Below are 26072 nucleotides of genomic sequence, written 5' to 3' on the forward strand. Positions count from 1 at the left end.
CATCCCCTTTATCTATCCTACTCGTAATTTCCTCAAAGAATTTCAGTTGGTTTTTCAGGCAAGATTTTCCATTCAAGAAACCATGCTGACCTTGTCGTATCTTGTCCTTTGTCACCAAGTACTCCATAACCTCATTCCTTAACAATTGACTCCAACATCTTCCCGACCACTGAGGTCAGGTTAGCACAAGAACCTGAAAAGAAAATTTAATTTAATTCTGCAGGAATTAAGCTTGTATGATCAATCAAATCTGTTTTCCAATTTCCTATTATCAAATGTTTTTTCCCCTTAAATACATTCACAGTATTCAGTGGCTTCAGTAGTTTTTTGGCAAATTAAGTGAAATCCAAATTGCAGGATTTTGACCCAAGCCATCAATAATTCATTTCCTCCTACTGAGTTCTTCCAACTGGATGGTGCTCCAAAAGCACTCTGCTTAACTCAAATTGTTTAAATCAAAGTAGATTTAAAAGTCAGTTGCCTCAGAACCACCCACAAAGCCTGTACTTTTTAAATTCATATGATACCCAAGGTTTTTGTGTGTGGAATTATGGACCAGAAATAATTTATTTGCAGTGATGAGAATCTCTCACAAGCAACTTACTAGAGGCATTTACCTGTGTAACATCAGATTTTTTTGATAATGTAACACTACCAGTAATCAACTATAAATAAACAAAGCTTTTTTTTTTGTGTTTGAGAGCCAGGTTGGATATCTTTGAAGCTTTTGGTCTCCTCTACTACGATAACAAAATGCAAATATAATATTGAAATGAGAGGTTGAATGGTCAAGGAAAATAACGCACAATAACTCATTAAGTGCTGTATTTTGTTGGTAAGAAATGTCTAGATAACACTAAATGTTTGGTGTCCTTTGAGATACTGTCACACTTGCTATGTAACTCCAGTATTGCTGGTTCTGCTTATTTAGTTACATGTGGTTTTACGGTTCTATATGCTTTACAAATACTCTGAATTCCTGCATGCAAAATTGCAAGGAATCACTGATGTACATTTTGCAGTTGTACTTTTGGTGGTTGTAGTTCAACTATTTTTGCTTGTTTTCAAAATTTTCAGATATAAATTGATTCAACAGTCACCAGTCTCAGACCCAGCCACACCAATTAAGTGTCAATATGGAAGATCCTTAAGCGTTTCCTCTGATAGTATTGCCGTATGTGCCGATGTAAACAAAGTTTCTCACAAAAAGCAGTTGGATGTGTTGGCTCAGTTGTACTCGGCCTGTATCTCTGGTAAGTGAACAGGTTTTTTACTGATTTGAAGATAAACAGAAGAAAGATGAGGATTTTTTTTACATTGGGAATGATGATTTGGGATGTATTAACCAAATGTGAATTAGAAACAAATTCTTTATAACAGCCAAAGGGGATTGATGTACTTATCAAAATGAAAAACGTACAGAGATGTAGGAAAACAGGATTTAGTGGCAAATCTCAAAAGTCAGTATGGACCAAATGGTCTCTCTCTGTTGTGAGTACACAAGTAAGTTCAGGTCTTAAGAAAAATTAACTTAAGATAAGATAATGAAATGTAATGTGCAGACGTATGTTTGTCTGAATGTAATATATGTGGTGGGAGAATATTCTGATCCTGTCCAATAAAACCTTCAGGTATAAGACTTTGTCCTAGTATATTTAAAATGCCCTTTAGTTCTCCATGTAGGGAATTACTTATTTTGGATGTTTTCATAAGTTGTTAATGCTGGCTGTACATTTCCTCCAGTGCCATTGCTATGATCAGAAACTCACCATTTAGGGAATCTTGTGAAAGACCGTTGTGTTACCTTGATGAAATACATCAAATGTCTAAGGAGTTTCAGTTTGGTATTCTATTTTCTTTTGTCCGCCTTCAGACCAGATTCATTCTTTAACAGAGTTATTGCCAGAATCAGGTTTATTATCACTGATTTAGGTGATGTGAAATTTGATGTTTTGCAGCAGCAGTAGAGAACAAAGACATAAACATTACAAACTAAATAGTCCAAAACAGAAAGATAACAAGATGATGTTCATGGATTCACTAATGGTATAGGGGAAGAAGCTGTCCTAAATCATTGAGTCTGAGTTTTTAGGCTCCTGTACCACCACCTCAATGCTAGTAGCAAGAAGAGGGCATGTCTTGGATAATGAGGGTCCTTGGTGATGAATACTGCTTTCCTGAGGCATCACCTCTCGAAGTTGTTCTCAATGGTGCGAGGATTATGCCCATGGTGGAGCAGACTGAGACTCAACCCTCTACAGCAGGGTTTCCCAACCTTTTTTTTTTATCTCATGGAGCTTTACCATTGACCAAGGGGTCCATGGACCCCAGGTTGGGAACCCCTGCTCTACAGCCTTTTGCACTTCTGTGCATTGGTGCTTCCATACCAGTCTGTGATGCACTGTGCACATATAGAAGTTTGTAAGATGTTTGGTAACGTAAATCTTATCAAACACCTCAAAAAGTAGTACTGCTGTTACTGTCTTTTCCTCACATTCCTCAATTCTTTTGCCATTAAATAACATATCAATCTCATTCTTGAATATATTTAATGACTTGGCCTCCAGTGCCTTCTTTAGTAGAGAATTCTACAGCTTTACTATCCTCTGATGAAAAAATTTCTCATGGTCTTCATTCTAAATGGCCTGCTCCAAGTTCTGAGACTGTGACCCCTGCTTCTACTTTCTGTTGGGAATTCTTTCCTTTTATCTTCTCTGTCTGTACTTTTAGAGTTTTGTATGTTTCTGTGAAATATCACCTTATTCCAATCTCTCCTCATACATCAGTCTTATCATCCTAGGAGTTGTTGAATTCTCTCCATGGCAATAACATTATTACTCAGGAAAGTATACTAATTCAATCAATAAAGCTGTCAGACAACACCAGCTGGAATCTCATCAAGGCTCTGTAGAGCAGTGGCAAGGCATCTTCACTCCTGTGCTCAAATCCTTTGCTTTGAAGGCCAACATGGGATTTCAAGGATCGACTTTATTCACCATGTACATTTACATGTATATGGGATTTGCTGTGGTATTTTGGTCAGGGCATGACATGCAACAAAAAACAATATTCAACAATTTGGATAGCAGTGGCAGGATAGGTCCGAGTCAGCATGGATTTACGAAGGAGAAATCATGCTTGACTAATCTTCTGGAATTTTTTGAGAACGTAACTATGAAAATGGACATGGGAAAGCTCGTGGATGTAGTGTACCTGGACTTTCAGAAAGCTTTTGATAAGGTCCCATATAGGAGGTTAGTGTGCAAAATTAGAGCAAATGGTATTGGGGGTAGGGTACTGACATGGATAGAAAATTGGTTGGCAGACAGGAAACAAAGAGTGGGGATTAATGGGTCCTTTTCAGAATGACAGGCAGTGACTAGTGGGGTACCACAAGGCTCCGTGCTGGGACCGCAGTTATTTACAATGTACATTAATGATTTAGATGAAGGGATTAAAAGTAACATTAGCAAATTTGCAGATGACACAAAGCTGGGTGGCAGTGTGAAATGTGAGGAGGATGTTATGAGAATACAGGGTGACTTGGACAGGTTGGGTGAGTGGGCAGATGCATGGCAGATGCAGTTTAATGTGGATAAATGTGAGGTTATCCACTTTGGTGGCAAGAACGGGAAGGCAGATTAATATCTGAATGGTGTCAAGTTAGGAAAAGGGGAAGTACAACGAGATCTGGGTGTCCTTGTTCATCAGTCATTGAACGTAAGCATGTAGGTACAGCAGGCAGTGAAGAAAGCTGATGGCATGCTGGCCTTCATAACAATGGGAATTGAGTATAGGAGCAAAGAGGTCCTTCTGCAGTTGTACAGGGCCCTGGCGAGACCACAGCTGGAATATTGTGCACAGTTTTGGTCTCCAAATTTGAGGAAGGACATTCTAGCTATTGAGGGAGTGCAGCGTAGGTTCACGAGGTTAATTCCCAGGATGGTGGGATTGTCATATGTTGAAAGGTTGGAGCGACTGGGGTTGTATACACTGGAATTTAGAAGGACATGAGGGGATCTGATTGAAACATATAAGATTATTAAAGGATTGGACACGCTAGAGGCAGGAAACATATTCCCGATGTTGGGGGAGTCCAGAACCAGAGGCCACAGTTTAAGAATAAGGGGTAGACCAGTTAGAACGGAGTTGAGGAAAACTTTTTCACACAGAGGGTTGTGGTTCTGTGGAATGCTCTGCCTCAGAAGGCAGTGGAGGCTAATTCTCTGGATTCTTTCAAAAAAGAGTTAGAGAGAGCTCTTAAAGATAGCGGAGTGAAGGGATATGGGGAGAAGGCAGGAAAAGGGTGCTGATTGTGGATGATCAGCCATGATCACAGTGAATGGCGGTGCTGGCTTGAAGGGCTGAATAGCCTACTCCTGCACCTATTGCCTATTGTCAATTATAAAGAATTTTATAAAAAAAATAACATTAGAGGTTAAAGGATGGATGTGAAATAAAATGTTTATAAATACGTAAATAAGCTGGCTGGTGGTGTAGTGGCATCAGTGCCGGACTTTGAGGCAAGTGGTCCTGAGTTCGAACATGGCCAGCTCCTTGCATGCTTTCCATCCATGCTGGATTGAGCATCGAGCTAACGACTCAGCTTCATAAACAATGCTAAAGAAACAGCGAGTTTGAAGCCCGAGGCATGTAGAGGAACAACAAATGCATAATTACTTGCATGTGTTTACAATATAAACAGCATTATAATCAGTGGTTTAAAGTGTCTACAGTGCAGTGATGGAGGTAATAGTTAGAGGAGGGTGGGAAGACCAACGGGAGTGGTTGATTAGAATAATTGATAACTTTTAATATACTGTGAAGCTTTTTTTTAATAGCCCAATAGCACTTTCCAGAAGAGAACTTTTGGAAAATTCAGTTTGCAGTGTGGGTTGTGTTCGCAATAATTTTTCTTACCTTCTTTGTCCTGGACATATACAAGGCCTGCAGTGATGGTAGACTCCAGCCAATAATTTTTTTTGCTAATGTGATAATTTGCTGTAGTTTTCAAATATAGTGAGAGGATGCTGCACCAAACCAGAGAGGATGCTTTCTATGATGGCAGTGTAGAACTGCACCATTATGTTCTGGGGAAGATGGAATTTTACCAATTTGACGTCCTCTGCCAATCCTGAATGTTTGCTTTCAGTGATAGACATCCATTGCACCTTCCTTTTTGCTAGTTGATTGTCATTTGGATATATTTTTGTTTTTGGAACCAAAGTGTATGGCATCACCTTTATCTGCATTTATCCACACCCCTAACTTGTAATTACATTAGAGACTTTTTCATTCTTTTTATAGTTCATAATGTCTTGCTTGTTTTGTCTACTAGAAAATGTTGCATTTAGTTCCCTCATCCAGATCATTGCTATACAGTATATGGTGAATCAATATGGACGAAGCTCTGATTCCTGTGACACCCCATAATCGTTTGTAACCCTCAGGCTTGGCCAGCACGTGTTCGTCTAGGGGAAAGCAACTTCTGGCCCCGCCAAACTGAGAGAACTCATTCGTGTGGATGCTGTGTGATGCCCGGTTACAAATCCGCACTGCAAAATATCAGACTGTACACCATATGCAATTAAATGATTGAACTTTATAAATCTTAATCTGGATAGAGGGTTAGTAAAGAAAATAAAAAGTAAAGGGCCCCATTTTAAGGAAAAAGTCTATTGCACATCGTTGGAGCTCACTGTTCTTCCACTTGTTCCCGTTGACCTCCAAGCGTAGCTGGCCCTCAGACCCTCGCTCCTCAATCCACTCCGTCCGGTGGTCTTCTGACTCTCTCCATTTGCATCCTCTCTCCATCACTGCCTGACGAAAGACCGCGAAAATCCCGGCTCCCAGACACACAAGAAAGAATAACATTTCTCCTATTGGATTACATACATTCCAAAGTCCCATCATCTCTAGGTCCCTAAACATTGCTGCTACAGAGAAACCATTACCTTAAAAGTGGAACATTACATAGAAGCCATTATATTAGCCTTAGCAGTGAAACCTTACAGTGTGTTACACTCTCGCCCCACCAAATTTAGTCATGTCCTCATGACGTTGAGATAGTTCGCCAACCCTTCCTGCAAAACACAAAGCCCAATCTGGATGTAAAAGGCAGTGACGTAGCTCCCCAACACAGTAGGGGTCACACTCCGTTCCCCTGGGGCTACGTAGGCCAGCCTATCTGGGGATCTCCTGATTCTCTGAGACCTCTGCACCCCCTCATCTAACCCAATGGGAGAAGGGCTGGGAGTCTTTTCCTCTGTCAATGGGGAATTAGTGAAAGGCAGCATATTCCACAGAACCCGAGGAACGAGCACAGAGCACTCACAGTTTGGGGTCTTGGCCAAGTGGTAACTACCCTATTTCCTATAGTTTCTCCCCGGCTTGTCTCACGGGGAACAGGTGCGCCAGGGGCATACCTCTGAGGTCTTTCAGAGCGTCTACTAAGAGGGCCTCACCCTCAGGCACTCTCGGAAATTAGGGGTCCCAATCACTCTTGCTACCCCACTGGGTTGGACCACCAGTGGCTTTGACTGGGTGAACCACACAGTGCCTCGTTTAAATTTGGTATTGGGCCCAATGCAGACATGCACTTCCACAAAAGCAGCTCGAAACACTGGGTGCACAGGCAATGTCCCTGGAAAGCTCTCCCAAGCTTTCTCCTTGCAGGACCCCATAGCCTCCTCAGAAACGATAGAACTCTGTCTTTGAAGTCTCCGCCCCCAGCTACGGGAAACTCAACTTGTGACGCAGCCTGCTCGGCTACCTTCTCCTCCTCCTTTACAGTATGGACAGTCCATGGCCCTGCCTCACCTGGGGCACCGATAGACGCTGGCAGTCCCACTGCTGTTATGTCAGTGCTAGTATGAAGTAAAACAAGGTCTGAGCCCACCATTTTATCAAAACTCCACGCTACAATTTTGACTTTGCCAATAGCTGTAACCGTACTCAAAAATCGAATTAACAGTTCATCCGGGGTACGAATATCCACCCCACTCAACATGCACGCATTAGTTACCGGTAACTGTACGAAGGCTCACCACTGCTTCACCCCAGCAGCATCCATACCAGCACAAATTTAAACACACAACCCACTGGTTCAATGCTCAGGGCAATTACACAGCATCCCATGGAATCAATCCCGGACGAGCCCCCACAATTGTAACCCTCAGGCTCGGCCAGCACATGTTCGTCTCGGGGGAAACAACTTCTGGCCTTGCCAAACCTAGAAATCTCGTTTGTGTGGATGCTGTGTGATGTGTTGCCCGGTTACAAATCTGCACTGCAAAATTACAGAAATTATCATATGCAATTAAATGATTGAATTTTATAAATCTTAATCTGGATAGAGGGTTAGTAAAGAAAATAAAAAGTAAAAGAGCCCATTTTAAGGAAAATGTCTATTACGTATCATTGGAGTTCACTGTTCGTTCATTTGTTCCCTTTGACCTCCAAGCGTAGCCTGCCCTCGGACTCTCGCTCCTCAATTTACTCCGTCCGGTGGTCTTCTGACTCTCTCCATGTTTTTAAATAATTTTGGAAGATGGCTACAAATATATTCCTTATTTTCAGGGCTGCTTTCTTTAATTCTCTGGAATATAGCTAATCAGGCTTAGGATTTGTCAGTTTTTAGTCCCATTAATTTCTCTAGCACTATTTCTTCAGTAATGCTGGGCATCCTACAGATGGAGGATTTCCAGCACAGATGGAAAGCTTGCAAGGAGCCGGCCGTGTTCGAACTCAGGACCACTTGCCTCAAAGTCCAGTACTGATGCCACTACACCACCAGCCAGCTTATTTACGTATTTATACACATTTTATTTCACATCCATCCTTTAACCTCTAACATTATTTCTGGGCTTTGTTGAGGAAATTTACTGTGAGTGATGTCTTTCAGATCTGAAACTGGTGAGTCATTTTCACAGATGGTATATGGTACTGTGTAATGAGTATAGGGTTCCACGAGTTTGTTGTAACTGGGAGAGGTAGTGGGGATCAGTTCCCATTATTAAATGCTCCCAATGATGTGTGTCTCCAATAACCAAGTTTGGCTCCTGGCCTTCACCTGTGGCTTAGCTACTAAGCCTAGTGGAACAATTTCTATTGACAGGAAATAGGCCAATGGCAGATTACTGGTGCCTTAAAACCAGTTGCTTCAGACAGATGGGTCTCATCAGCTGTGGTTAGCAGCTCATCTAGGAGAAGGAAAACTGATATTAACTCTACGCTGCCGTGTGGCTACACCCACTCATGGGGAAGGCTTCAGGAGTAAATTCCTGAGGAAAAACCTGGAGCTGTAGTCCGTTGAGTTCAATGCTAACAGCCAACGCTGGTGCAGAACTGTATCAATCTTTGCTATTCCTTTGGATTCATCGGCTGCATGGAGAAGGGGAGCCTGCTGCATGGGCAACAGCATGCTCTCCATGTCGTACTGCCCTGGCTTGCATTTCATGGAGACAGCTAGGATGGAAGATCCATCATTGATCCCACTCAACGGAGGGCCCACAATGAGTATAGAATGGCATTTTAAGAATAGAAGATACTAGTTTTGTGGCTGGGCTTTAAGGTGATTATCAACCAAGTGAGGAGAGGTCCATCATAGTGAATGCCTGATTCCTGTAGAAAAGGCAATAAAGATGTGAGGCAACCACATGTCCACAACTAATATATCTTTTCTAATTCCAGAGAATTTAGTGCCAAACATTTTTTTGGAGCTGTTCTTTATACTGCAACTGTTGACGTCCAGGGGAACAATATCAACAAATGATTTGGAAGATGGCGGGAGCAATGCTATTGAGAGAAAGTGTAAGTATCATTTCAGTAGGAGACTGTAATAACTATATTCCCAATATGTGTTTCAAGCCAATGCAAATTATGTTTAAGGAAATAGCAGACAGTTTGCTCTCTTGATTAGTTAATCAGTTTAGTTCTCTTGATTAATAGATATTGTTGCACTGGAAGAAGTGCAATAGTCAATTTGCACACAAGTAGTTCATACAAACGGCAATGCGGGTACCAAAAAATTATTCTGGTGGTGTAGTAAGAATCCTAAAATATCGGCCAGAGAGCACAAGGAACAATTGCTGGGATCAAATGTATGATGTGTGGTGGAAGGGTGACCAGGGTGCTAGGTGACCGAGGTATTGTCTCTGCCCATCTGAGCCTGTAGTGCTCAAGGCAATGGTCATGTGATGGGTCAAACTGGACAAAGGATCGACCCAGGTAGGGGTGGAGAGAAGTGACCAGGGTATAAAAGAACGAGCACACCGGTGATGAGATCTCTTGGATTTGGGCTCACCACAGGTTAGGTCGCAACTGACGCTGTGGACTGATTGGAACGGGGTGCTGCAGTTAAACGGCCTTCTGAGATCAGTACCACTTGTTGTAACTTAGCAATAAAGCATGTCGTTTGCAGCATTGCGTGTGCAAGGCTTGTGTCTATCAGATCTGCAAACAGTCCTTACCTTTTGGCACAACAATTGGCATCACGAACAGGATCCAGTGAAGTAAACTGCACTTGCAATGTTCAAGAAGAGTAGAAAAGTCAAGTTGACTCCTGAAGAGTTCTGTGTCCCAGGGTGGACCGACAACTCTGAGGGCTTGGGTAGTTTGGCCAATTTACTGACGGCACATGGTGCCCCAGTGGACTGGTCAGACAGGCAGAAACCTGCAGGCTAGCCAGAGAGGAGCATTCTGGTTTCTGGCTACAATAAAGGTTTCTGGTAATAAGGGATCAGCAGGAGGAGCTTAGGAAATTGAGGGAGGAGAATGAGAATTTAAAACAGGTGCACCATGATGGGTGAATCTGTGATATTCACTCAGCAGAGGGCTGAGGTTTTAGGGGAGAGAAATATGACTATGACCTGTAAGTTAATCAAAGCTAAGCAGGAGGAAGCGGCCTGGCGGTTCCACTGGACCCCAGACCTGGTAAAGGTGCAGGTCATAGTCTTAAAAGGTGACCGCCCAGGTAGCTGGGAAGGGGACATATGGTATTCTGATGAATCCCGGGGGGGAGCCAGTGAATACGTGTCATTCCCTTCACCCCTACCATATATGCCCCTCATCCCCAGTGCTGCACGCACTGCCCCCCAGTGTTGACCTGTGAGTCCAGGTGAGACTCATTGCTGTCACCTCTGAGATAGTGAGCACAGGTGCCAACCCCAGATGTCAGTTTTGCACAGGGAAGTCAGCAGTGAGGAGGATGACCAATGGAGCTACTCCGAACACGAGGCTGCTTCCCGCCCTGCGGAACACCATAACCATGACTGCCCAGCCCTACACATCTAGGGATCTCTACGATCTAGCAGACTGGCATTGCTGGAAGCCCGGGGAGCCGCTCGAGGCTTAGCTCCTCCGGTCCTGGGATTGTGGTGTGGATGCAATGTGTTTGATTGACGCTGAGGCAGGCACGCTGGGCACCCTCACCCACTACTACAGAGTGGATAATCAAATGCAGAATGGTTGGGGCCAGGGCCACCAGACCTGTTGAGAGGGTATCCGGAGAGCAGTGCAGGAGCATTATGCCTCAATGGCTGACTTCCTGTGGACCCTCTGCCAGTGGTTGCTGGTGAGCTCCATTTATGGGACCATCGTGCAGGAGCCCGTCTTGATGACACTTTGCTCAGCGCTGGAAGTCTCCAACGCTTGATTAAAACAGCGACCCTCTTCTCCCTCCCACCCCCTTTATCTGCACGGTATCCTCCTCCTTCCCCTGCCACTGGCTGTCTGATCAGTGATGCCCTAAATTTGTTAGGGGGGCTGGAGGACGTACATCTTCAGGGAGCGCGGGTGGGGGAGGTTGAGCTGAGGAAGAAAGATGTGGGTCACGTGGCAAGGAAATGTTTTTAGCTTTTCTCTAAGCATGGGTGCCGAAGGAGGAGGTGGACGACATCCTGACTGTCAATGCAGTGCACGCATTATGGAAGGACAAGTGCGGTAGAGGGAAGGCGGGGGCAGAGGAGTGATCAGACCATTGGCTGGCCACACTGAGCCCCCCTCACTGGAAGGACATTGGGTTGATAGGGTCACGGGGCTTGAGGGATGGGTTTCACCAGTCTGTAGGAGTGTGGCCAGGTCTCCTGGCAAGTTTATGCGGCAGCCTTGTTCCGACCGGGAGACCTGAGGCAGTATGTACTGGTGGCAGTTCATTGGGGCAAGGGAAATGTGCAGCAATGGTTAGCGCTAGTTGGTACCGGCTGATGCCACCATTATCCCATGGGAAGCAGGAAAAATTGAGTCCCAGCAAGTAATGGTAGAGGGCCTGGGTGGTGCGATCACTCTTCCTCGGGAACACCACAGTACAGCTTTCTATTGACAATGGTCCTCATTTTCAGTAACTGTTTTGGTGACCCCTCTCCAGAGTGTATCTTGGGGATGAATGTGTTAGGGGGCGATCGTTACATACTAGCAGGGGTCCCTTTACCTTTGGGGTTGGTAAATCTACATTTATGGTCAGGAGAAGTGTAGCCAGGGCCTGTGCCCATCGCACTATGGGTGTCACTGTTTTGAGGGGTGGTGCCGCCTGTTGCCCCTTCACCCCAATGCCATGAGCATTTTAAGTAAAATAGCCCTGGCAGTACATAGATAGCAGCAAGCAGAGGCCACCTACTGTAATAATGAAGGGAAAGGGTCCTTCATCGGTAATAGCTTGAGGGCTCACTACACCATTGCAGATCCGCCTGCTCCAGTCAATGGTACCTACTGGGTATGCGGACATAAAGCCTATCACTAACTTTCTGGAATAGGGGCGACCTGTGAGTCTCATGGCCAGTTCCTAAATCATGGAGAGGGTGCTTTTATTTGAAGTATGTAGTACCCCACATGTCGCACCTCATGGATCTGAAGGAGTACCCCCACCTGATGCGAGCTGAAAGAGCAATCACTGAGGCCGAGAGGTTTTGGTGATAGCCTTCCCTGCCTATGGACTATGAAGTGGTGACAGCAGCCAGAGAGCTGATTAATATGGCCTCGGCCATAGAAGCTCTTGCAATTAGGGCCTCTACTGTCTTTAGTAAGGTCAACAAAGCCCTCACTGAGTTCTCAGGAGAATTAGTAGCTGTCCAGACCGTAGCCCTGCAGAACTGGATGGCCATAGACCTCACCCTGGCTGAGAAATGGGGTACATGTGCATTAACTGGCCAAGAGTGCTGTACCTGTATACCTGACAGCTCTGATAATACTACAAACCTAGCTAGCCACATTCAAAGGACAGTGGAAAAGATTCACAAGGTTGGGGAACAATATCATGATTATTACACTCCTGGGGTTGATGACCCTTTGGAACAACAGGGCATTGGTGGTCCACTATCATACATTGAGGTCTGACAATAGGGGTAATAATATTGGCTTTCATGTTGTTTCACTATACATACACACACACACACACACACACATATACATGTATGTATATACACATATGTATACACACATACATATACACATACATACACTAACGAGTAAACTATGGGGGTTGTACTGACTTACGAAATTGTGTAATGTATAATGTAGAGATGTGCAGGGATGTCTTAGATTGTGAGTGCCCTGTGACTGAGGGGTGGAATGGAGTAAGAATCCTCCAATGTCAGTTAGAGAGCACTAGGAACAATTGCTGGGACCAAATGTGTGATGTGTTGGGGAAGGGTGACCTGGGTGCTGGGTGACCAAGGTATTGTCTCTGCAGACTTGAGCCTGTAGTGCCCAAGGCAATGGTCACGTGATGGGTTGAGCTGGACAAAGGATTGACCCAGGCAGGGTCAGAGAGAAGTGACCAAGGTATAAAAGAATGAGCACACCGGTAGTGAGGTCTCTTGCATTTGGGCTCACTACAGGTTAGGTCGCAAGTGACGCTGTGGGCAAATTGGAAACTGGTTCAGGTACACTTTGGAGATAAGAACCACTTTTTGTAACTTAGCAGTAAAGTGTTGTCTGCAGCATTGTATGTGCAAGGCTTATTTTTATCAGACCTGTGAAAGTCCTTAACTTCCGGCGCAACAGATTCTATCGCAGCATGATAGAATACATGTGAAAAGAGGGGGAGGGGGCAGCAGTGGAAGACTGGAAATCAAACATGACTTATTGTGATTCTGGAATTGCAATTTTGCAGCCAAAGGCACTGACCAGCATGAAGGTCATTAAAGGCTCACATGGAATTAAGCAAAGCTGATGGGTAAACCTTTGGTTTGTCAGTGATGCACAAGTACTGGGCACTGATGGGAGTCCAGCTCTTGGTATGTTGGTGAAGGGCATGGTCTCTCCTGGTGTAGACTCCGGTGACGAACAGTGTAAATAGCTATGAGGCCTCAGCTCACTGGCTGCAATGCTTACCAATAAAGTTGAATGATTGTATAGACAAGGGAAAAATTTGGAATTTGTCACATCAAAAATAATAAATTACAAAAAAGGTTGGAAAAAGTAAAGATCACAGCCACTTAAAGCAAACATTTCATTTAAAAATTGATTTGCTAGTCAAACTGCTGCCTCACAACTCCAGTGAGATGGGTTCCACAGTGACTTCTGATGCTCCCTTTGTGGAGTTTGCATGTTTTCCCTATGACTGCCTGTCTTTTTTCTTGGTGTTCTAGTTTCCTTCCACATCCCTGAAATGCATGGGTTAGCAGGTTCATTGGAAACAGTAAATTGTCCTTAGTTGTCGATAAGTGATAGAATTTACTGAGGATGGGAGAATGTGAGGTGTAGTCCATCTGGTCCGGTGATTTATCTACCTTCAGACCTTGCAGTTTCCCAAGCACCTTCTTCTTAGTAACAACAATCACACTCACTTCTGCCCACTGATATTCTTGAATTTCTGGCATGCTGCTAGTGTCTTTCACAGTAAAGACTGATGCAAAATACTTATGAAGTTCATCTGCCAAGTGGTCCGATATCCACTCTTGCCTCTATTTTACTCTTTGTATATCTGAAAAAAACCTTTGTTATCCAGTTTTGTATTATTGGCTAGTTTACCTTCATATTTTATCTTTTCTAACCTTATGGCCTTTTGTCAGTAGCTGCTGTGCTTCCTCCATCTGGTCAGAGAGCAAGACTATGTCATCTGCAAAATCAAGATCTGTGGGTGTAACTGGTCTGACCCTTTTGGTTCGCCCTGGTTTTATGGTAAAACCAAGCTTGTCATGATCTTTAGTAGCTTGCCGCAGAGCGTAATCAAGGACCATTATAAAGATGTGGGGTGTCAGAGCGTCTCCTTGCAGCACACCAGCTAGGAGCTCGAACACTGCTGTTTCTCCGTCTGGTGATACAACTTTCGCCATGGTTTTGGTATAGCTGGACTCTATTGTTCTCAGTAGATGGTCTGGCACTCTGTAAGCTTTCAGGATCTTTAGCATTTTACCTCGGTGAATGGAGTCAAAAGCTTTGTGGAAATCGATGTAAGTAAGCACGGCTGGTAGGTTGTTCTTCTTGACTTTCTCGATGATCCTACGGAGAGCAAGTATTTGCATTACTGTTGTGCGCTTCTGCCGAAAACCATTCTGATTGAATCCTAGCTTAGGATCAATGGCAGTGCGAATCCTGTTCAAAATCATCAGATTGTATAGCTTTGCTAAGATGCAGGTGGAGCTGATACTGCGGTAGTTATCTGTCTTTGTGAGGGATCCAGACTTGGGGACTTGGAAAATGTTTGAGAGTGACCACTGTTCTGGTTTCTTGCCTTTCATCAATGCCGTATTACATATGTCCAGCAAGATGTCGTCCAGGCCGCAGTTCTTCAGGACGTCTGGCAGTATCCCATCTGGTCCAGCGCTCCTGCCCTGTTTGAGTGCATATTTGATCTTCTTCAGTTCCTCAATGGTGAATGGGCCGTCATCGATGTCGACTTGAGTTAGTCTCGTGGGTATGTCCTCTTCTTCTTCCTCTTCTGACAAAACTGGAAATAGAATGCAATAAAGTTGGACTTCACCTAAACACTGAAAAGACAGAGTACATGGCGTTTAACTGCGACGAAGGTACTCTCAAGACCATAGAGAATGATACCATTAAGAAAGTCTTTGACTACAAGTACCTCGGGTCAAGAATGATGAGTTCAGAGAAGGACATAAAGATACGGAAGGCGCTGGCGTGGAGGGCTATGAACGACATGAAGGAAATCTGGAAGTCAAACCTGACCAGAGGGCTTAAAAAGAGGATTTTCAGAGCAGTCATAGAGTCCATTCTCACGTACGGATGCGAGGCGTGGGCACTCACCAAGACGATGCTCAAGTCTCTAGATGGTTGCTATACACGAAGGCTCCGGATGGCTCTTGATGTGAGTTGGCAACAGCACATGACGAACGTTGAGCTCTATAACAACCTACCGATGCTCTCCACTAAAATCGAGGCGAGAAGACTGCAACTAGCGGGGCACTGTCTACGCCACCCCGAGCTACCTGCCAGCCTAGTCATCATATGGGAGCCCAAGCACGGGAGGATGAACCCTGGGCGCCCTCCCAAGACTATGGTCAACATGCTCCTAGAAGACAGCGGCGCGGCTAATGTAGATGAACTGAACACACTGATGAGGGAGAGGGAGAAGTGGAGAGTCTGTCATCATGCCCAACACCAGCCCCCTAGGCCTGAGTCGACGTAGTAGTAGTAGCAGTAGTGATCTTATGGCTTTTTTTTTTACATAGAAACATAGAAAACCTAAAGCACAATACAGGCCCTTCGGCCCACAAAGCTGTGCCAAACATGTCCTTACCTTGGAAATTACCTAGGGTTACCCATATCCCTCTATTTTTCTGAGCACCATGTACCTGTCTAGAAGTCTCTAAAAAAGACCCTATCGTATCCATCTCCACTTCTGTTACTGGCAGCCCATTCAATGCACTCACCACTCTCCGTAAAAAAAAAACGACTAACCCCTGACATCTCCTCTGCACCTACTTCCAAGCACCTTAAAACTGTGTCCTCTTGTGCTAGCCGTTTCAGCCCTGAGAAAAAGCCTTTGTCTATCCACATGATCAGTGCCTCTCATCATCTTATACACCTCTATCAGGTCACCTCTCAATCCTCCGTCGCTCCAAAGGGAAAAGGCCGAGTTCACTCAGCCTATTCTCGTAAGTCATGCTCCCCAATCCAGGCAACATCCTTGTAAATCTCCTCTGCACCCCTTTCTGTGGTTTCCACATTCTTCCTATAGTGAGGTGACCAGAACTGAGCACAGTACTCCAAGTGGGGTCTGACTAGGGTCCTATATAGCTGCAACATTACCTCTTGGCTCCTGAAGTCAATCCCATGATTGATGAAGGCCAATGCACAGTATGCTTTCTTAACCACAGAGTCAACCTACGCAGCAGATTTGAGTGTCTTATGGACTCGGACCCCAAGATCCTCTCTGATCCTCCATACTGCCAAGAGTCTTATCATTTAATACTATATTCTATCATCATATTTGACCTACCAAAGTGAACCACCTCACAGTTATCTGGGTTGAACTCCATCTGCCACTTCTCAGCCCAGTTTTGCATCCAATCAGTGTCCTGCTATAACCTCTGAAAGCCCTCCACACTATCCATAACGCCTCCAACCTTTGTGTCACCAGCAAATTTACTAACCCATCCCTCCACTTTCTCATCCAGGTTATTTATAAAAATCACAAAGAGTAGGGGTCCCAGAACAGATCCCTGAGGCACACTACTGGTGACCGACCTCCATGCAGAATATGACCCGTCTACAACCACTTCTTGCGTTCTGTGGGCAAGCCAGTTCTGGATCCACTAAGCAATATCCCCTTGGATCCCATGCCTCCTTACTTTCTCAGTAAGCCTTGCATGGGGTACTTTGTCAAATGCTTTTCTGAAATCCATATACACTACATCTACTGCTCTACCTTCATCAACGTGTTTAGTCACATCCTCAAAAAATTCAATCAGGCTCGTAAGGCACGACCTGCCTTTCAGAAAGCCATGCTGACTATTCCTAATCTTATTATGCCTCTCCAAATGTTCATAAATCCTGCCCCTCAACTTATCAACCACTGAAGTAAGAATCACTGGTCTATAATTTCCTGGGCTATCTCTACTCCCTGTCTTGAATAATGGAACAACATTTGCAACTCTCCAATCCTCTGGAACCACTCCCGTTCCCATTGATGATGTAAAGATCATTGCCAGAGGCTCCACAATCTCCTCCCTCGCCTTCCACAGTAGCCTGAGGTACATCATGTCCGGTCCTGGTGACTTATCCATCTTGATGCTTTCCAAAAGCTCCAGCACATCCTCTTTTTTAATATCTACATGCTTAAGCTTTTCAGTCTGCTCTAAGTCATCCCTACAATCGCCAAGAACCTTTTCTGTAGTGAATACTGAAGCAAAGTACTCATTAAGTACCTCTGCTATCTCCTGCTGTTCCATACACACTTTTCCACTGTCACACTTGATTGGTCCTATTCTCTCATATCTTATCCTCTTGCTCTTCACATACTTGTAGAATGCCTTGGGATTTTCCTTAATTCTGTCTGCCAAGGCCTTCTCATGGCCCCTTCTGGCTCTCCTAATTTCTTCCTTAAACTCCTTCCTGCTAGCCTTATAATCGTCCAGATCTCTGTCATTACCTAGTGTTTTGAACCTTTCGTAAGCTCTTCTTTTCTTATTGACTAGATTTACAACAGCCTTTGTACACCACGGTTCCTGTACCCTACCATCCTTTCCCTGTTCATTGGAATGTACCTCTGCAGAACTCTACGCAAATTACCCCTGAACATTTGCCACATTTCTTGTGTATATTTCCCTGAGAACATCTGTTCCCAATTTATGCTTTCAAGTTCTTGCCTGATAGCCTCATATTTCCCCCTGAAACATCTAAAGCCTAGCACTCGAAGTAACCATTCTTGCCCCTGAGCCATCCAAGTCTCTGTAATGGACACAACATCATAGCCCCAAGTACTGATCCACGCTCTAAGCTCATCCGCTTTGTTCATAATGCTCATTGCATTAAAATAGACACGTCTCAAACCATTGGTCTGAGCACGTCCTTTCTCTATCACTTCCCTCTCGTACTCCCTCCAAGCTTTCTCTATTTGTGAGCCAAATGTTGGTTTTTAGTTTTCTTCTGTTGGTTTTTAAAAGCTTCCTAATCCACAAATTTCCCACTAATGTGTGCTACTGTATGACCTCTCTTTTATTTTTATTCTGTATGTGACTTCACTTGCCAGCCACGGTTGCCTCATCCTCCCTATTGAATACTTCAACTTTGGGATTTATTTATTCTGCACCTTCTGAATTGTCCACAGAAACTCCAGTCATTGCTGCTCTGTTATCACTCTTGATAAAGTCCTTCTTCCAATTAACTTTGGCTAGTTCCCCTCTCATGCCAGTGTAATTCTCTATACTCCACTGTAATACTGATATACCTGACTTTGTCTTCTCCCTCTCAACTGCAGAGTGATTTATATTATGTTCACTGTCTCCTAAGGGTTCCTTTACCTTAGGATCCCGAATTAAGTCTGCTTCATTGCACAACACCCAATCCAGCATTGCTTTTCTCTTTGTGGCTGAACAACAAGCTGGTCTAAAAAGCCATGTCATGGGTAATCTATAAATTCCCTTTCTTGGGATCTAGCACCACCTTAGTAGGTCAGGCTGCATCTGCAGAGAGAGAAACAATTAACATTTCAGGGCGAAGATTCTTTGTCAGAACTAGGAAATAAGAAAAAGCAAGCTAATTTCACATTGCAGGGATGGTGCGGCATGGATGGTGAGACAATCTGAAAGCATGAGGCAAAGTTGCCCCAGTGATAAATTGGTAGATTAAGTCAACTGGTTGACAGATTATTGAAAACACCAAGAGAAAATATAAAAAGGAGTATAAGGTGTGAAATGTAGACTAGAGCTGCAGGAACTGCTCTGCAGATCAGGCACCTTCAGTGAAAAGAGTAAGAAGTGAGTTATTACAGGGATGGGTACACTACAGTAGAACTCAACAGTTCTGATACAAAGATTTTAACCCTATGAACCACAACAGCTATTTTAGCTATACACATACACGTACTCTGCTTCTTGTATGGGCACTGTTCTTCCAGCCTCTTTGCTTCTTTGCTTCTGTTGTATTTGCTTCCAGGAATTTCCATACGAGTGCTCTGTGACAGTTATAGTTGACAGAGACCTTGAATATATTTCATTTATTTCTTATACTTATGCCCTCATGCTGTCTCCTTGAAAGAGAAAAGATCCCTCTTCCACCCTACAAACCTCTACTTTAGTGAATCATTCTTAACAATTTATTTCCCCTTCATTGAGACTTCACCAGCTGTCAGATCTTTCCTTCCTCTCCTTTTTGGCATTCTGAAAGGTCTGTGTGACTATGTTAAGATCTTCAATCTCCACTAATCATTCCTCTACTGACTGCACTACACCAAGCAACCTATAGAAGTGCAACGCCTATACTTTCACTTTGTCCTTTCTCACTATCCAGGAACCAAATCAAATCGTTCAGATTCACTTGCATTTACAACTTCCTGCACTACATTTAGTGTTTACATTGTTGTTTCCTCTATATTGGAGAAACAAAATATAGATTGGATGAGTGCTTTCGGAGGACATGTGCTCAGTGCACAGGTTCACCTGTGACCTTCCAGTCTGCTGTCACATTAATACTCAATCCGATTCGTGTTCTGTTTATGGCTTCTTGTTTGATTCCAGTGAGACCCAATATATAAACCACACTCTATCTTTTATTTCTGCACATAGCAGTTTTCCAGTTTGAGTTCAACAATTTGAGATAACTGACTTTCTACATTCAGTGGCCACTTTATTAGGTGCACCTGTACACTTCTTGTTAATGCAAATATCAAAGCAGCCTATTCTGTGGTAGCAACTCAATACATAAAAGCATGCAGACTTGGTCAAGAGGTTCAGTTGTTGTTCAGACCGAACATCAGAATGAGAAAGAAATGTGATCTAAGTGACTTTGACTGTGGAATGATTATTGATGCCAGACAGGGTGATCTGAGTATCTCAAAAAATGCTGGTCTTTTGGGATTTTTTGCACATATTCTCTAGAGTTTAGAAAGTGGTGCAAAAAACAAAAAGCATCCAGTGAGTGGCCGTCTGTGGGCAAAAATGTCTTGTTAATGAGAGGGTTTAGAGGAGAATGACCAGACTGGTTCGAGCTTACAGGAAGGCGATAATAACTCAAATAACCAAGTGTGTGCAGAAGAGCACCTCTGATTGCACATGTCGAACCTTGAAATGATGGGCTACGGCAGGAGAAGACCACTGACATACATTCATTGGCTACTTTAATAGGTTCAGGATGTCCTGTTTTTTTTCAGACTGGCCAGTACTGCTATAGCATATTGTTGGAGCTCTATTTGTTTTCTGATTCTTTAAGATTTCTTCCGGGAGTTAGAAATGATGAGCAGTCTTAATTCCAAAGTAGTTTATTTTACTGTAAAAACAAACATGAATACTAAGCAAACCTTAGAAAGGAATAAACTAGTTTATAGGCTACATAATTAAAGCAATCACATCACGTTGGGTAGTGTGTTAATACTTAGCCGATGAAAAATGAGAAAGGTGATAAACTTAGGCTATGTCCACACTAGACCGGATAATTTTGAAAACGCCGGTTTCACGTAGAAACGACAGGTGTCCGCACTAGGCGTTTTTAAAAATACCTCTGTTCTCATTAAAACGGATATTTGGGCGAATCCCCTCCTACTGGGCATGCGCAGGAAACACAGAAAACAAGTGAAGAGGAAACGGTATACTTGGTGCGCGTTTGTCCAGTTACAGACTAGAAAAACTTAAAAGGAAATTGCCAAATGAAAGACTTGGTGTGTGTTTGTTCAGTTACAGACTAGAACAACTTAAAAGGAAGTTGCCAAATGAAAGACTTGGTGCGTGTTTGTCCAGTTACGGACTAGAAAAACTTAAAAGGAAATTGCCAAATGAAAGACTTGGTGTGCGTTTGTCCAGTTACGGACTAGAACAACTTAAAAGGAAGTTGCCAAATGAAAGACTTGGTGTGCGTTTGTCCAGTTACGGACTAGAAAAACTTTAAAGGAAATTGCCAAACGAAAGATATGGTGTGCGTTTGTCCAGTTACGGACTAGAAAAACTTTAAAGGAAATTGCCAAACGAAAGATATGGTGCGAGTTTGTCCAGAAACATTTCCTACAGCCATAGTGTCTTCACCGATGAAAGGGACGACAGCTACAACTAAATGCAATAAGGCTTGTTACTGGGCAAAAGTGAAATTTGTTGTTACCTCATTTGTTTGCCTTTACTTTTGCCATGTCTTTGTATATTACTTTGCTGTGTTTAACGTGCAATAAAATGAGTTACTGGGCAAAAGTGACAATTGCATCTATTGAATGTTTGCACAAGCAATACATTAATGAAGCATCTTGCTAAATGTATAAAACACGTCTGCATCAGTGTTATCTTGTATTTCCATACAATGTTACATTCGGCTGTTATACATCTATTGTCAGATATTGTTGTGGTGTTGGAGGTTGCATTCAAGAAAACAATGAAATGCAGTGCTGCTGCCACCATTTGTTCTGGCATGTCATGACAGCGGTTTTTAAAATAGCCGGTTACACTGTACACACTACGCCGGATATTAGGCATTTTCAGATGTATTCACTCTGGAGAGCGTTTCTGAAAATCTCAGTTTTTGGGGGAGGAAAACGCCCTTTCAGTGTGGACAGAGGGTCAAAACGAAGAGAAAAAGCTTTGGTTACGGATTTATCCGGTCTAGTGTGGACGTAACCTTAGTTTAGCTGTTATACTGCTTTCTGCCAGTGAGTGGGGATGAACCATTACATACTGTGAAAAATAGCTGCGTTTGTTAAAACCACAAATCTTATAAAATGACACAGGCCAGGCAGCATCTATAGGAAGAAGTACAGTCGACATTTCAGGCTGGGACTGTTTGTCAGGACTAACTGAAAGAAGAGATGGTAAGAGATTTGAAAGTGGGAGGGGGAGATCTGAAATGATAGGAGAAGACAGGAGGGGGAGGGATGGAGCCAAGAACTGGACAGGTGATTGGCAAAAGGGATATGAGGCTGGAGAAGGGAGAGGATCATGGGACGGGAGGCCTAGGGAGAAAGAAAGGGGGAGGGGAGCACCAGAGAAAGATGAAGAGCAGGCAAGGAGTGATTGTGAGAGGGACAGAGAGAGAAGGAAAAAAAGGGGAAAATAAATAAGGGATGGGGTAAGAAGGGGAGGAGGGGCATTAACGGAAGCTAGAGAAATCAGTATTCATGCCATCAGGTTGGAGGCTACCCAGATGGAATATAAGGTGTTGTTCCTCCAACCTGAGTGTGGCTTCATCTTGACAGTAGAGGAGGCCATGGATTGACATATCAGAATGGAATGGACCTCATTAGTTTCCAATAATATCAATCAATAATACTGTTAATTTGTACTCCTCTGATACTGCCTGTTTACTATATATTTCCTTTGTTTTTAGAAATGGGAAAAATGTTGAATTCCAATCATAAATGTGTTTCTCTGATTAAATATTTGGAAATTAATCTCTAACTCTAACTGGCGCAAAAATCTAGATTAACTATTACAGGGAAGATTCTAGCATGGATAAAGCAGTCAACACACATCAAAGTTGCTGGTGAACGCAGCAGGCCAGGCAGCATCTCTAGGAAGAGGTGCTGCCTGGCCTGCTGCGTTCACCAGCAACTTTGATGTGTGTTGCTTGAATTTCCAGCATCTGCAGAATTCCTGTTGTTTGCATGGATAAAGCAGTGGCTGATTGGCAGGAGGCAGAGAGTGGGAGTGAAGGGAGCTTTTTCTGGTTGGCTGCCTAGTGGTGTTGCATAGGGTCTGTTTTGGGACCGATTCTTTTTACATTATATGTCAGTGATTTGGATGATGGAATTAGTAGCTTTGTTGCAAAGTTTGCAGGCACTATGAAGATAGGTCGAGGGGCAGGTAGTTTGAGGAAATAGGCTACAGAAGGACTTAGACAAATTAGGAGAATAGGCAAAGAAATTTCTGATGGAATATATGTCAGTAAGTGTAGGATCATGCACTTTAGAAGAAGAAATGAAAGGGTTGACTATTTTCTAAATGGAGAGAAAGTACAAAAAACTGAGACTCAAGGGACTTGGGAGTCCTTGTGCAGGATTTCCTAAAGGTTAATTTGCAGGTTAAGTCTGTGGTGAGGAAGGCAAATGTGATGTTGGCATTTATTTTAAGAGGACTAGAATATAGAAGCAAGGATGTAATGTTGAGACTTTATAAAGCACTGGTGAGGCCTCACTTGGAGTATTGTGAGCAGCTTTAGGTCCCTTATCTTAGAAAGGATGTGCTGAAACTGGAGAAGGTTCAAAGGAGATTCATGAAAATGATTCCAGGATTGAATGGCCTGTCATATGAAGAGTGTTTGATGGCTGTGGGTCTGTATTGACTAAAATTCAGAAGATTGAGGGTGACGTCATTGAAACTTATCGAATGGTGAAAGGTATTGGTAGAGTGGATGTGGTGAGGATGTTTCCTAAGATAGGGAGAGTCTAAGACCAGAGGGACAGCTCTCAGAATAGAGGGGCATCCTTTTAGAATGGAGATGAGAAAGAATTTCCTTTGCCAGAGAGTAGTGAATCTGTGGAATTCTTTGCCACAGGCAGCTGTAGCAGGCTAGGTTTTTATGTATATTTAAGGCAGAGTTTGAATGATTCTTGACTGGTGAGGGCATGAAGGGATACTGGAAGAAGGCAGGAGATTGAGACTGAGAGGGAAATTGGATCAGCCATGCTGAAATGGTGGAACAGACCTGATGTGCCAAATAGCCTAACTTGCTCCTATATCTTATTTTAAAAACTTGTTTTGTGACAGCTGTACAGTGCCAGACACGAAAATCACTGTAATTTAAAAAATAGTCCAAAATACAAATAACGAGGTAGAGTTCATGGACTGTACAGTATTGCGAAGAGGGCCTTTAATGATGTCTACCACCTTCTTGACGCACCAACTTTTGAGAGCAAAATTTGATTAGCCATGATTGAAAGTCAGAGCAGGCTCGATGGGCCAAATGGCCTTGTTGTGCTCCTCTATCTTATAGTTTTATGGTATATTTTAGATGAGTCTCAAACAGAAGCCTAAACTGTCATTATCACAGAGTACCATCTATAGATGAAAGGAACTGCCTTTAGTTCCTGCCTTTGACCAAAGGGCCTTTGGGGATTCAAGATTCATTTATTATCAAAGAATGTATAAATTACACAATCTTGAGATTTGTTTGCTCACAGGTAGCCACAAAGCAAGAAACGCAAAAGAACTCAATTTAAAGAAAAGAATAAAAAATAAAAATAAAAGACCAACATTCAGTGCGCAAGCGGAAAAAAATACAAGTCATGCAAACAATTGAAGTGAGCAACAGCCTTCCAAGTGTAAAATGAGTCCTCAGATCCGAAACCCGGAGTAGACCCAAAGCTTCGCTTTTCAGTTCATCATATTATCGGGCATGGAGCACGACAGCAGTGGCAGCATGGAAATGACCATCGTGGAGAACGAGTGAAATCAGCTCTGGTCCTGACCAGCACTTTGTCTTTTCAGTCGATCTGGGTCAGTGTTTTAAATTGATTCAACGATGGAACAGTGAAAGGCTCTGACACCCTGGAGAGAATAGAGAACATCGCGAAGAGTGACCAAAATCTGCTCTCGCATTTGATCTGGGCCAGCAATTACATTGTCTGAACAGCCATTGTACCTCGCACTAGGACTCAGGCACCGCTGCTACGAAAGGCCCCGGGCCTAGACCACACCGCCCAGTGACTCACTGTGGACCCAGATTTTGTCACCCAGCCCAAAGCCACCCTCAAGCTCATCAAATCACTTGGTGCCCAGAGTGATCCAACCTCGCACCCAGGCCAGTTGTATGAGCATCAAAATCAAATCTCCTTTGCTCAGGCCCTGACATCCTACACTGCCCAGAGCAATCTAACCTCACTCCTGGCTCAGTCGTATAGGCATCAGAACTCCATCTGCATCAATTCATCCCCCGAACTCACCTAGCCATCACTCGTTCCTTCACTGTTTGCGGTGATAATCTAACACAATTTCCCTCAGAGAAGGTATTTGTAATGATATTCTAAGTCTGATTTCTTCAATTGTTGACTACCAGGAAGCTGTCACACATGTTCAGCAGCACCATTTTAACCAGGATGTCTTGTTTGTGAATGACAAACTTTATGTAGTTTTTTTTCCCCTTTATCTCTTATTGATCGAATGCCTACATTTTATCCTATTTTTCAGATGTGGAAATGCAGTATTTCAGAAGTGTGCATAATTGCATTTATTTTGCTGTCAGAGTTCTGGAGAAACAAGTCACGTGAGTTACTTATGTGTTTTTCATTGAACTGCTGGCTACATCTTTCATGATCAGCTTATTTTAAATTTTGCTCTGGAAAGGAATAGGACTGACTGCAGAAAATTTGGACTGACCTAAATTGGCATCATGGTCAGCATGGATTAGCTGTACTGAGAGGGTCTGTTTTTATGCTGTATTATTTGATGCTTTATAGAACAAGGAGGCCATTTGGCCCATTGTATATATGATAAACACAAAAGAGCCACTTAGGTAATCAAACTCCCCATGTTTCTGTCCATGACCTTTAGGTCAAAAAACATCAAATTATTATCAAGGAACTTAGAATTTATTTAAGTGAAACGTAAAGTGTTAATTAATGTGGTGAGAGGAAGTTTGCAAATGCTCTATGGATGTAGTCATGAAATTGTGGAGCATAGAAACAGGCCTTTTGGCCCACCACATCTCTGCCGACAATTATTCCATATCCCTTTGTTGCCAGCTCAGTTAAGAACCTGTCCAGATGCCTCTTAAATATTGTTGCTCTGTCTGCCTCCACCATTTTCTCTGGAGCTTGTTCCAGGTGCCGTCTCACTAGTGTAAAATATTTACCCCTCAAATCTGCTCCCTCTCACCTTAAACCTAGACACCCCTACTCTGGCTGTCCGAATATGTATACTTCCAATCTCTGTCTTGTGACTTCTCAGTCTCCTTTGCTTTAGGTAAAATAGTCCCAGCCTATCCAATCTCTCTTAATAACTCAAGCCTCGAATCCAGGCAATGTCTGTGTGAACCTTTCATCC

The 26072-nt window shown here is 43.3% G+C and overlaps 1 protein-coding gene across 2 annotated transcripts in view; it reads left to right on the forward strand.

Annotated features, from left to right (window-relative positions):
- cdan1 (codanin 1) overlaps nucleotides 1-26072 on the forward strand; it is a 183580-nt gene that overhangs the window by 12098 nt on the left and 145410 nt on the right. For both annotated transcript variants that reach the window (XM_063054209.1, XM_063054219.1), the window contains exons 4-6: nucleotides 1078-1253; nucleotides 8692-8811; nucleotides 25218-25293. In XM_063054209.1, coding sequence (XP_062910279.1) covers nucleotides 1078-1253; nucleotides 8692-8811; nucleotides 25218-25293 — 372 coding nt within the window. The remainder of the gene's footprint in view (nucleotides 1-1077; nucleotides 1254-8691; nucleotides 8812-25217; nucleotides 25294-26072) is intronic.

The sequence above is a fragment of the Mobula hypostoma genome, chromosome 1, assembly GCF_963921235.1.
Source record: "Mobula hypostoma chromosome 1, sMobHyp1.1, whole genome shotgun sequence".
Classification (NCBI taxonomy): domain Eukaryota; kingdom Metazoa; phylum Chordata; class Chondrichthyes; order Myliobatiformes; family Myliobatidae; genus Mobula; species Mobula hypostoma.